General features: G+C 40.5%; 2 protein-coding genes across 2 annotated transcripts; both read right to left on the reverse strand.

Moving 5' to 3' along the window:
• Nucleotides 1–725: 725 nt before the first annotated feature.
• LOC103147109 (transmembrane protein 2-like) lies at nucleotides 726–7,457 on the reverse strand. Its single transcript, XM_007565295.2, has 4 exons — nucleotides 7,121–7,457; nucleotides 1,635–1,987; nucleotides 1,398–1,538; nucleotides 726–1,312 (listed from the first exon to the last, which is right to left on the reverse strand). The coding sequence occupies exons 2-4, from the start codon at nucleotides 1,966–1,968 to the stop codon at nucleotides 741–743; spliced, it is 1,047 nt and encodes a 348-aa protein (XP_007565357.1). The 5' UTR covers nucleotides 1,969–1,987; nucleotides 7,121–7,457; the 3' UTR covers nucleotides 726–740.
• Nucleotides 7,458–10,781: 3,324 nt separating this feature from the next.
• On the reverse strand, nucleotides 10,782–12,095 carry LOC103147113 (protein ABHD17B-like). The gene is made up of 3 exons (XM_016678447.1): nucleotides 12,085–12,095; nucleotides 11,705–11,917; nucleotides 10,782–11,302 (listed from the first exon to the last, which is right to left on the reverse strand). Exons 1-3 carry the CDS (start codon nucleotides 12,093–12,095, stop codon nucleotides 11,083–11,085), a joined length of 444 nt encoding a protein of 147 aa, XP_016533933.1. The 3' UTR covers nucleotides 10,782–11,082.
• Between the last annotated feature and the right edge of the window lie 1,101 nt (nucleotides 12,096–13,196).

Genomic DNA, 13,196 nt, shown 5'->3' on the forward strand with positions numbered 1-13,196 from the left:
GAATATGGTCAGAAACCGCAATGCTCTGGCACTCACCTCCAAATGGGAAATGTGACACTGAAGGCATCTGAGGACCTCAGCGCAAATCACACAGTTATGGGAAACGGTGACCTTGTACATACTTGGACCTGAGTGATAGTAACAAGATATCTGCCACTGAAAGCTAATTTAAAACCCATCAACTCCTACTGACAGAACTACAGACAATGCACATTTCTCTTTCTGTTCTTCTGAGATAATAACCATATGGAACACAGATTCCCCTGAATTGCCAGATTTTGTGCAAATGCTCCAACCTCTGATCTGAACCCTCTTATCCTGTGTGCGCTTCCTTTTTCTGGCGCAGTGCGATACAGCGAGAAGGCACAGGAAACAGGAAGACAAGTAACTGGGAAAGATTCAAGTGAACATGTTAAATGCAATGGTACATGAAAGGGGGGCATCATTTTTTCCACTGAGGATATGTGTGGAACAAAATGTTGGTCCTCTACGTAGAGAGGGTTCAAAAGTGGAAGTGTTTACTTTAGCTGTCAAAAAAACAAAAAAAAACAATCACTTTCTTTATCAGGCCCAGGAGACTGAGAGTAAACAAGACACTCCTAAAGACGTTTCCACTCCACACTCATTAGGGAAGCAGAGGTCTTTGTGAGACACTTGCCAAACATAATTTCAAAAAGCTTAAAAGCCAATATGGCTCCCACAGGAGGAATCCAGACATGAACCGTGCTGGTAATGTGTTGTTACCTGTATTTAAGATCGTCGGCAAATTGGCTGCCAAGCACCTCTTTAAAGGCTTTCTTGGTTTCTTCCAGCAAACCCTTGACCGCAGAGTCCCCGACAGCCAGCGCGACTATGCGACCCGCCGGCAGGGAGCGGAGCAGCTGAGTGAGTTTCCGACTGTCGTTCCGAGAGTTGTGGGTGTCAAAGCGCTCGGCGTAGATCAAAGCAGATGTGTCCTGGTCGAACACCCGGAAGTTGATCCCTCGGCTGAAGTTTTTCTGGAAGGCATAGCCTCCGGTGGAAAGCCCGGACGAGGGGATGCTTCGGGTCAGCAGAGACCAGGAAACACGTTCTGTGCCATGCAGCTCTAGAGTTCCGCCGCCCATGACACCGATGAACTTGCGGCCCATGACAGGGATTTCGGGAACAGCTTTGCTGTCCGAGCGACCCAAGAGGGCGATTGTGGCACGGGACCGGTAGCGGCATTTAGGTGAACCAATATGAAGGGCACCGCCATCTTCTATGAGGATGTAATGTGTTCTCAATGTTATGTTTCTGCTTCCATCTGCATTGTCAGCAAACACTACACGACCTGTGAGAAATCAAATGAAATGCGTCTTATAAATAAAATTGCTTGCTGAAGAATGCAAAACAATATGCAAACATCACAGTCTCACCTCCTGATTGGATGGTAAGCGAACGAAAGGTGGCGGAAGATTCCAGTCTATACAAATCCCCCCTACGGATAAGAATATCCTTGTTTGGTTGGTGACCTGGATTCCACTTGCTCAGGGATAAGTGGTGGTCTGGACAGTTTTCTGAGAGTACAATCGATCACAAACATTAGAAACCCAAACAGTAGGAATTTGACAAATTTTGAGAAAACCCCGAAAAAGAAAACATGCAATACTAACCATCTAATTTGTCTCCACTCGCAAGACTGAGGGCAAGTATAAGTGTAAAAACGAAAGCCCCCAGCGAGAGTCCGCAAAAGATAAGAGTGTTTTTCCTTTGCCATACGTTCAGAGAAGGACCTCTGCGCTGACTTTCCACCGACAGGCTGGGCGTAGTTCGTTGCTCCAGTCGCAGGCCATGTGGCTTCAACGGCGGAGGTGGTGGAGCTTTGGCAGGTGGAGGCGAGCGGACTGGAGCCACCCGACCGGGAATGTAACCTGGACACCTTTGATGGTTGCTGTGAGATGGAGCCACAAATGTGGGGATGCGGCCTGGGCAATCACTCGTCGGCATGGTATTCCTATCCGCTTATCTGAGGACGGAAACAAAAAAAGAACAAGAGAGATGAATAGAGTTAGGAAAAATATATTTCCTGATTTCAGGTCTACTTATGACATTCAACTTTCAACTGATAGAAAAAGTATAAACAATTAAGTGGACTGAAATCTTTTGAAAGGAATCATTTTCGAAAAAACAAGTGTTGTTAGTCATATAAACAATTCATAATTCTTACACTCAGACAGGTTAGAGATAAAAAGTTGTTAAAAAAAACCAGACAATAAAATGGAGGAATAAACAGAGTTGAAAAAGAGAAGGTCAAAGTAGAGGTAAACACAAGAAGAACAGACATTAGAAGTGAGTAGGAAAACAGTAGGAGGTAAAGGACCCTGGGGGGTGTGAGTTAAGGGCTAGGACAATCAGAGAATCCCCCACTAACCACCAAGTTTGAGGGCTAAAGGTTAATATCCTTGGACTTGATTTTTAAAACACAAGGTAATTTGTCACATCAGCGGCAAACTTCTTCTTGGATGATTTGTCTAGAGCGGGATGACACTGGCTGCTCTTGTCAGCATTAATGGATCACAACATAACAGAGCATTCCAAACACCAAAACACAGCCAAACAGATGGCACCAATTACTGTGGGGAAGAGGGAGAGCGCTTCAGCTGGAGCTCGACTGTTTAGCATAAATGGAGAACACAACGCCAAGAAACTGAGGCCACGGATAGGTACACATCTTTATCATCATCATCATCTTAAAATAATGTCCTAAGGAATTTAATTCCTCGAAAATAGTCTAACTCCTATTCCAAAACTTTGCGCAAATATTTTTTGAAGAGTGGGAGAGCCCCTCATTCGTTCCCAGGGACGAGGCGGGACAGCCTTATTAGTGTGCAAACGGACTTTTGCCAGATTATGAGACATGCAAACATAAAGAGGTCAAATGGGCAGGAGCAAACACTTAGCATACACTGGATATAAAAATATGTACACACACCCCAATTGAAATGTCAAGATCTTGCGGTTTGAAAAAAAAAAAAAAAAAAAAAAGAAGATAAATATTTTGCTGAACTTTCTCCACCTTTAAGGTCATCTGTAAACCTCAAATGAAAAACAATCTGAGAGCTTTCAAGAGGAAAAAGGGGAAACAAAAGACCTAAAATATACTGGTCCCATAAGTGTGCATCTCAAGGAGATGTGGATGTGTTCAGAAATAATAATCACATTCAAACCCATGTTAAGCATATCAATACACATAGGCTCTCATTTAACGTGTGTGTCATTAATCTTGAATAAACTTTCGCTGTTCTTCCAGGCTTATCCTGACATTTTCTTAGACAAAAATTATGATCCCTCAGAGATTCTAAAAGATCTAAACATGCAAATGCATTTTAAAGGCATGAGATAGAAAAGATTTACAATCAGATAAAGAAAACTTAGCGCAATCATGACATTACAAAGAACTGGACATCCCTCTAAGATTAAATAAAGGTCCAGACAAAAAACTGGTCAGTGAGTGCACCAAGAGCCCTGCAAATCATAGTAACTGAGCTGCAAGAAATGTATGCAAGTAGCGTTCTTGTACTACATGTGATAAGAATCTCATGTTCTGGGAGTATCCGCTTGGGGTAAGGTAGCTAGAAGAAAGCCTATTACGAATAATAACGTACAAGGGTTACAAAATTTCATAAAAAGTCTTCCAAATACACATCTTATGATGATAAACGCAAAACTGAACATCTTTGGGACATTTCAAAAGGTAATATGTGGTCTAACTAAATAAAAAGCATATCTACTTCATGCTTTGTAAACTTGTTTACATACAGATGTAACTAGGTGCTTAGTCAGGACGCATGCAGAAATTGCCCAGTCGATGTTGCAACAGAACCTTCAGACTTCTGCTTCAAAGCTGAGGGTGAAATGCATCTTTCACAATGACCTAAAGGCCCAACACCAAATCAACAAAAGAGTGGTTTTGCAAGTAAAAGGTTATGGTTTCAGTAAGAAAAACCTAACCAGACTCCAAACCAGAATCAGATTGAAAAAAATCATTGGTGTGATCTGAAGAAGGCTGTGCAAAGAAGATGCCCTGGCAAAATCACAGTTCAAGTGGTTTTATTTTATTTTATTTTTTAAAGAAAAGTGGATGAAAGTTGTCAAGTTCCTTTTGGAATCTATGCTCTTAGCTCACTTTTATTCTTACATTTAAAAAATAATAGTTTAATATTGGTAAGATGTTACTTTTCCACTCTACTCGGAGTGCAAAAATATGCACTCTTTCACTAAACACTACAACCACTTTCCTTCTTTTCCTATATACACTTATACCCAGACGAGCAATCTAAAGCCCAGCCTAACTGTGAATAAACAAAGTCGTCTGTGCGTCAAGAAGCTTCTAATTAGTATGTGTTAAGTATACAACAGATTAAATTTTCTCGGGAAGGAAGATCAGAAGTAATGTTATCAACTGTTCAGTCACTAGTTGCAGTTTACCCTTGAAAGAAGACAAAATATTTGTGTTTCTTCCTGTTTGACAACCTCTTTATCAAACCTGATACACACAAATACGTTGTAAAGAAGTTTGTATCTTACAACTTGATGAGTAGGACAGTCAAAGATAAATGTAGATGTGAATATATGAGGGAGATTTGACTCATTACACATTCACAGGTGCAGACGCTCACACTAGAAAACAATAACCTTGTCCAAAATGCAAAAAGTCACAGAGTGATAGAAGCACAGATGAGCGAGAGAGAGGAAAGAAGAAAATGGGCATTTATCGCAACTGATACCACAATCACAATATTTATCAACACAGCATTGCAAGATTTTCTAATATCGGAGTCCTAAAAGGGAGCAGGAAAGTTCTCTCTACTGACGATCGAAAACGGCCTCAATGAAATCTAGAAAGGCCGCATCGCGCTGACCAATTAGCACACACAAACAAACAACAACAACAACAAAAAAGCCATTGTCTTGATGAGTAAATTAGTCATTGTTTTGCTCAAGAGCAACAAACAAACCTCTTCAAGTCCTCAACAAAGCAGTTCACAATAAGGGGCAAGTAAGACAATAGCCCTGTGATTTATGCAAGCCACGAAATAAACCAGGCGCAACACTCTCTGGATTATCTAAGTCAACATTCCCCGTGCAACACGTATAAAACATTTATTGTACATATCAAGAACCATCCATCTTACGTACAGCGGGGCTGTCAGAGGCAGAGGTACAATGATGGCATTATGTTTTGGATGTACACTCTCTCCAGCCTGAGGATCCCATTATAATGTGTATTTTCTTCCCACTAACGAATTTACATGGACTGTAAAACACATCTGGGTAAGGAAATACAGATAATCACTGCAAGACTTAAAAAAATAAAAAATAAAAATAAAAATAAACAAATAAATAAAAAATACAAACTTTCCTTTTATGTACTTGGTAGGATGGCATCACATGAGGTACAAAAGTCAATTTGATCGTCTGGCATTGGTGAAAACTAGGGTTGCACAAAATCAAGAGGCCACGGCAGATGAAAGATAATATCCTACCAGATACTGGATCCATTCATTTGCAGTTGTGAAATTTGCTCACATTGGCATTGTGACTTGATTTGTTGTACAGCAGATTTCTACGTAGATTGTGAAACATTTGGGATTTTAAGGTTTTAAGCATTGTGTTTAACCCAGAGTTCAACTTCTAGAGTTACAATTGTCTTCAAAACTTTAATTGCTTCAAATACTATTGTTTGAATTTTTCCCCAATCTACCGGTAATTGGTGTTAATACATTTTGATTTCATTTAATCCTTTTCCACTTCCATTTACTACCCACAAACATGCCATTTAGTACCCATGTACTTTAACTATTGCAAATCATTTTAGTCAGGTTTGTAAGCCAACAAGTTCAAGAAAAGTGCCTTGTGAAAGTATTCACACCCTTGGCATTTATTTGTGTGTGTGTTTTGCTACCTCACAGCATGGAAGATACGTTATTTAAATTTAGGGGTTGAATCATTTCATTAACAGAACACGGCTACAACTTTTAAACATTTCATTTGTGAAGCAAACAACACACCCAGCATGCTTGGATAATCGTCCCGTTGGAAGGTGAACCTTCGTCCCAGTTTTAAAGCACTGACCAAATGAAACAGGTTTTGCTCACAAACATCCCTTTCAGACCAGTTCACCAGCCCTTGCTGCTGAAAAACATCACCATAGCATAATGCTGCCACCACCTTATGGGTATTGTGTTCTTGATTCAAGCTGTGCATCTTTAAAAAAAAAACATTAAATTGTCAATTTTCAAAGCATTGGAGAGGGGTGAACTGAACATTTCTGAAATCTATGCACAGCTTTCACATGCACCTCGTTTTTGCTGAAACCAGAAGACAAGCAACAACATTAGATAATAATAATAATAATAATAATAATAATGTGAATAAATATGAAAATCAGCATAAAAATACCCTAGAAGTCGTGTTTAATGCATCAGATCAGCTGCCTCTTGTGATCTCACCATAAACACATTAATCAGAGGTTTGCACAGCTCCGGGCGAAATCAGCTCACCGCTAATATTTATCTGATTTAAAAGCTACTGAATATCAAGATGTGAGGGTGGGGGTCACTGAGAGTAAAAGACGGACGGACAAAAGCATTCCTCAGCTGTAAAAGTCTCTCTCTGGATGTCTACTCGTGACATACCTAGAACCATGTGTTTCCTCACCGTAACTGGGTCTGCGCTGTCACCGCTCTTTAATATCTTCAGAGCGGCTCTGGTCCACGTTGAGACATGAGATGTGTTTTATTGATGGGGTCAGTTGCTTCTGTAAATGGGGAGTCACAACTTATATGATTGTTTTTTGGCTAACGTGACACTTCCCGCAATAAAATAGGCAGCTGGGCGATATAGGGATAAAACCGAGAGCTTTGCTAACTGATGCATCACAAAAGAGGAACTGTTTTTAAAAAAATAAATAAAAAAAACCTATGAGGCAAAGGGGATTTTTATTGCCAAAAATTACCAGCAGGAACGAGTGTGGGACACGTAGCAACACGCCGTTTAGTTGTCACCTCTTGGTGAAGTTTGAGAGCTGTTAGGAAGTACCACTCCCCTGAGAAAAATAAATAAATAAACAAAAACAACCGTGAACTGAAAGGCTCACCTGGTGAATCCTCTTCCACCCCCAATGGTTGACGGACGGACACAGACACAATGTAGACGGCCGTGTGGACGGTTGAGGTCTACCGCTGGTGGTGAGGCTGTCCTGCTCCTTCACCGCTCTGTCCATTCGCTCTCAGGCGAACCGATATAAGAAGCAAAACACCCCGTCCTGATAAGAAGAGTGAAAAACTTATCTGCCAAGGAAGTTTACTGGGTTTTACTTCCCTCTATATATGTGCATTTTCCACATGTTTTTTTCTTCTTCTGCTGATAGGCTGTCTTTCGTCCGTCGGTCAGCCTCCAACACCACCAAGAGAGAGCAGGCGCGGCTTGGAGAGAAAGGAAGTTGTGGTGCGTTTAAGGGCTATCGGAAAAAACTACACACAATAGGAAGAACGTGGTTTATGGACTTAAGTGCTGTATTAAAACGTCAATTTTATGGTTACTCCTGTCAGATATTTTCAAACCTCTCTTTTTTCCCCGTCCATTGTATTTGTTTTTATATATATATATCTGCTTTAACTAAATGAACGGGTGAACTGGAGCATGCCGTGGATGAGAGGTCAGTGTGGATGTTTGGATGGTTTCCCATTCCATCACAGGACCAGCTCACACAGACACACAGAGTTAAGCATGCACTGCTGAACTCACAAAACTAAAGTGGCGATAGTTTTAAACAACAAAGACCCCCTCATGAGTTACATGCTGGGGGAGAACATGCAAACTGGCCTAGCTCAAGTTCAAACCTGAACCTTGTCTTCTGTGGGCAGTCGACTAAAGGCAGCAGTAGCAGTGTGCATAAAAATATACAAAAGTCATTATTTCCCATAAAATAATTATATTTCAATACTGTCATCTACAGTTTAAAACTGTTACCCAAAAAATAACAGTTTTTGGGTAACAAAAAACTGTTACTGTCCTTATCGAGTTCCTGTCGATAAGGACAGAAAATCAGGGACCGTACAGATGCTTTCTATCCAATCTGACTGGAGTATTTTTGTAAGGATAAGCAGGTACGATTTTAAGTCCTAGATGTTCAAACCTCACAGAAATGCCTCCCAAAATACTAACAGCCTTAATCTGAGTGAAAGTAAGTCCAGCAAAGTATTCCCTCAGGGTCTGAATAGAGATGAACTGCACACTTTTCTGATTTCTATCTGGAAATGATTTTCTAAACCATCTTTCATTTTCCTTCTACTTCACAGTCAAAGCACTACCTGTTATTTCATACATAAAATCACCACAAAAATACACATTCACTGTGATTTGTTCTGCATTACAGTTATAAGTTGGTGATCTGCAAAACAGTGAATGCCCTTCACTTGAGTCAATGTCAACAAAAACACTATTTTTAGCCAGAGGGATCAGGAACCTACTTTGTTCCAAAGCAAAAAATATATATATATTTACACAATAAAGCTTTTGATAATGTTATCTTGTGCAGAGATTTCTTTCCTGCTTCCTACCTGAAGAATGTTGATTTCCCTTTTCCTTGACTTCCAAAGAAAACATGGGTTTCCAAGGAGTTATTTAAAGAATTTGTGTCCAGTGAGTGAGATTAGTGCAACATCGCCACCTGCTGGTCCTCAGGAGGGACAAAAGGTACTTCACAACCTAAAACAGTCATACTGTAGAGTACCTTTGAAAACTTTCACACATCAAATTAACATTTTGAAATAATTTAGTTCCTAGAGGAACTGGGTCGAAACCAAACTCACTTCATGCCAAATGAACAGCGTTTGATTTGTGGCCCTTTATAATTAAGCAAGAAAAAAAAAAAAAAGTCAACCGATTCTGATATAATCAAATAAGTCACAAATAAGATCATTATTCCACATACAATTTTATTTGCTCTATCCATTATCAGAATTACTATATTAATGTTAATACATAGTTTCTTTGCATTGAAATATCCTATACAAACTAAATCAAATCAGATTACACCCATCAGAGTGGCGAGTACAAAAGGCTGCCCGAGTGACGGCCTTGGCATATCGAGGGTTTTAAAAGAAAGACAAAGTCCAACCAAACAATTTTGTGGAAAAAAAAAAAAGAAAAACTGTAAATATACGTTCTGAGCATATTACAGTGAACAAAAATAAGCAAAAAAAATGTTTATAGATCAAAATAAAAATACAATAGAAAAAACACATGAGCGCGTAAAAAGAGGAGGTCCCCAATCCTGGCGTGGATCTTGGTCAATCTGACAAACAGCTAGTTGTTTCTGCTCTTTTAGCAGGCAGCCGGTCAGACCTGAAGGTTTTACAGTAGCACCGATTGGCTTATTGTTAACTGCAAAAAAAATAAAAAATAAAATTAAAGTGTCCAAAGACTTAAAATAACCAGAAGGAAAAAGAAATGTCTTTTGCAATTGAATGCTTGCATGCCAAAAAAGACAAAAAAAAAAAAAAAAAAGGTAAACGCTGTCCATGGCACGCAGCAGCAATTTGACATTTTCATTTTAAGAGTTTGATGGCAAGACGGGAGCTCTATTTTGGCTCTCGCAGAAGAACAAAAAAAAAAACAAAAAAAAAAAAACAATGATTTCAGAAATGTTATGGTGAAGAAAGATAAAATTGACACAAACATTTTGGCCATGACCGAGTCCCTGGATGCAGAGCTAATCACTTTGAAATAGCTCATTGTCTCAGTACGGTGGAGACTCGAGAACCATGCGTGGAGTAAAAATTGTCCAGTGTAAATATGCTGGAGGAAGATGATAATACTTCGACCCCAAATAACCCATTGTAGTATTTTTAGCCACTTCCTGAAACTGAGAAACATACAAAGACTAGCAGTGATCATAATTCATCCTGAACAGCAATAGTGGTCGACTAGAAATGACAGCAGCTGTCACAGTAGTTTTCGTTTCTGTGTGTATTAGGAAAAAAAAAAAGGTACAATAATCTAACCCAGTTACATAAAGTAGACATATCATTATTATTTGCCGTTTTCGATACATTAAAACCCAGAGGCAGAACTTGCACACAACTGGGATTCATAATCGTTTTTTTCTATATACTGGTGAATCATTATTACCAAAAGGTCAGATTTTTGTCCACAGATGTGCCCAGCATGATCTGAAAACTATGATGTCCAGCAGTGTGAGGATGGGTGTCTTAAATCAACAATACTTCAAATCAAACTCCTTTCAAGTGGCTGGAAAGAACCCACTCTCAGGCCCTCTCACTGCTGATCACCGTCTTTACTTAAAGGATTTATAACCAAGCTGTACCATTTACATTTTACAGAGACACGGAGATGACGGCAAGTTGCACTCTTCGTTATTTACACAGGGTTCTGAAACGTCTTAAAACATTTGGCAAAACTGGCACAGATGGGTGAAGTGTTAGTTTGTCTAGTTCAACTCTTAAGTGACAATATGTGCAAATCCGACATGTTCTGTAAAAATAAAAATAAAAAATAAAACACAAAAGGGAGTCCTCAGAGGAGATGGAACCAATATTCAGACGCAGTGATTAGGATAATATGGAGTTCAGTCGATTTAGACTAATTAGTCTGTAGAAAGGCCATTTCCCGGAATGCAAGTCTCCATTGAGAACCACAAACCTTCTCTTATAAGGCAGGAACAGAATATGACACTTAATTACTTTGTAATTACTGTATTAACTCCAATATTGTCCTTCCACATGTCTTCTTCGCCCTCCTATCACAGTCGCAAACTGCAGTGTCCAACATAAGCAGATCTAAAAGCAAAAAAAAAAAAGAAAAAAAGGATTTTTGTGGAGGTGAGGTTTCTAGTGGGGGGGGGGATCAGGGTAATCCTGTGGAAAGCCAAATGAGGGGAGCGAGGGGGGAGAGCGTCTCGACTAAGTGAAGAGAGTCGCCACCGAGTCAGTTGAAGACAGACACCGATTCTCCGTTTAATAATTCAAAAACGATAAAGTCAGGCTGTCTGTAAAACTGCAGCTTCCTTTCCTGCTTCTCTTATTTCAAGCGGCTCTATAAGTTGACCAGCTCGTGTGCAACAAACTGTTTGAGCCTCTCCAGGTACTGTCCGTAGAGCTCTATGTCATTGTGTCCGGCGCCCTCCACCCAGAGGGGCTCCACTGGGTGCTGGCAGCGTTCGTACAGCGCCAGCCCGTGGGAGAAGTCGATGACCTCGTCCTCGGTACCGTGGATCAAGAGGACTGGCGACGTCACCTTGGAAATCTTGTCGATGCTGCGAGACAAAAACCCCAAAGAGAAACAAATGACAACAAATTGGAGAAGATAACAATTAAAAATTGCTTCACAATGAAACAGAAAAAGAGGACAATGTCAGTACTGCAGATTTCAGCGCATTTTATTGGGACTTTATGTAATGCAATCCTAAAGTTTGTGTTTGCAATTCGAAAAGGGATACAAATATATTTGCACTGCATTTCACCAACTACCCAGCAGGTGGCGCAGTTGACAATATTTTCTACCCACTCTTGAGCTAATCAGATGAAAATTATTTCAGTCCATTGTCTTTATAGGCATTTTTATCTGTTAAAAGGACAGATGGCATGCGTCAACGGTAAAAATGCCACAGTCAGCCTTGTTTACACACGCATGCCATCTGTCGTCGGGCTGCACTCACTTTGGAAAGGCGTCAAAACAGTAGGTCTTCTTGGTGTCAGGGAAAGCCACTCTCATGCCAGAGGTGAGCGGGGAGTGGAGGATGACTGCGGCACTCTCGTAGCGAGAGGCGAGGTCCACCGAGGGCACCGTGCCAATGCTCTGCCCGTAGATGATCACAGTCTCGGGACGGATGCCGTACCTTGAAACACAACACAACTGAATGTAAGCCGTCCTGTGTGTGATCAACACAACGGGGATATGCACAGTACAAGTTTACCAACATAAGCGGATAATATTTGAAGACATTGGGCATGCGTCCGGTGAGGCCATTAGTCAATTATATAAAAAAAACAACAACTGATAAACACTTGTGTGGAATCTTTTTGTGACTGCCAGTACTTCGCTGCCATGCTTTTACCGCATTTTAATTATTTTTTTTTTCTGCTTGATTGCTCCCACTTTCTTCTGATAATTTTGTTTATCGTTTTTCATCCCTCATGAGTGTTTTATTTGATTTGAGCTTATTCTCCACCCCCAAAGGTTTCTTCTTTTTATGCATTGCATTTTTTTATTATTATGATTTATGCTTTTTTTTTGTCATTGCAGCGCTCCGGTCAAGACCCATTACAACTGGCTTGCATTTCAGAAAAATCTGAATGGACATTCTTTTAAAACCAAGACACAGTTGCGTGATGCAGCGCTGCTTCTACACCATCCCTGCAGTCTTGTGACTAAGCACAAAGAAAAAAAAAAAAAAAGAAAGAGAGAGAGAAATAGAAAAGAGGAAAGACACTGATCCTAGTTTGAGGGCAAGGGATAAATTGGGAGGGTGGAAAAATGTAAAAAAAGTGAGAGAGAAAAGACATTCCACAGCTGATTATGTCTAACGTGACCCACTGTAGCAAGCAGTCAGCTGACGGGCTGGAACCTACTTTGGGAACACTGCATCACTGTCTCTAAGTACCGTATTTTCTGCACTATAAGGCACACCGGATTATAAGGCGCACCTTCAATGAATGGCCTATTTTAGGACTTTTTTCATACATTAGGCGCACCGCATTATAAGGCGCATAGAATAGACGCTTCATACTCTATTATTACACATCCACATTAGTAAAGAAATGGTCCCGAGTACTTTATATAGTAGGCTGGCCCAGTCGTTGTTTCACTCACGGTGTTGGTGTTGCGATATTATGCCCAACTGCTTTCTGGGTAACACAGACCAACCGACACGCTGCCGCTGCAGTCTCTGTCTCTCTTCCCCTGCCCCTCCCCCCCTTTAAATGTATTATCAAACTTTATTAACAAACCAGTGTTCTGACAACTATCCCAGCATGCACCGCGCACTACTTCTTCTACGGGGGAAAAAGAAGTTGGCGGCTGCTTACCGTAGTGGACCAACTACGTAAGCAGCCTACTGCATGTCTGTGTAAACATGACGTCTTTCATTTCGATCTGAGTTAATTAGCGTAGCATTTCTGCCGGATTTTCACAACATATCAGCCACGACA

This window comes from Poecilia formosa, unplaced genomic scaffold, assembly GCF_000485575.1.
Source record: "Poecilia formosa unplaced genomic scaffold, Poecilia_formosa-5.1.2 Scaffold5, whole genome shotgun sequence".
Lineage (NCBI taxonomy): Eukaryota > Metazoa > Chordata > Actinopteri > Cyprinodontiformes > Poeciliidae > Poecilia > Poecilia formosa.

Bases quoted from the DNA above. Each gene is read 5' to 3' on its own strand.
- LOC103147109 (XM_007565295.2), bottom strand. From the start codon at position 1,968: ATGCCGACGAGTGATTGCCCAGGCCGCATCCCCACATTTGTGGCTCCA. The intron at 1,539-1,634 runs GTTAGTATTGCA...TTGTACTCTCAG, and splicing joins GAGTGGAGACAAATTAGATG to AAAACTGTCCAGACCACCAC. The intron at 1,313-1,397 runs GTGAGACTGTGA...GATTTCTCACAG, and splicing joins GCTTACCATCCAATCAGGAG to GTCGTGTAGTGTTTGCTGAC.
- LOC103147113 (XM_016678447.1), bottom strand. The intron at 11,303-11,704 runs GTGAGTGCAGCC...TTTGTCTCGCAG, and splicing joins TGTTTTGACGCCTTTCCAAA to CATCGACAAGATTTCCAAGG.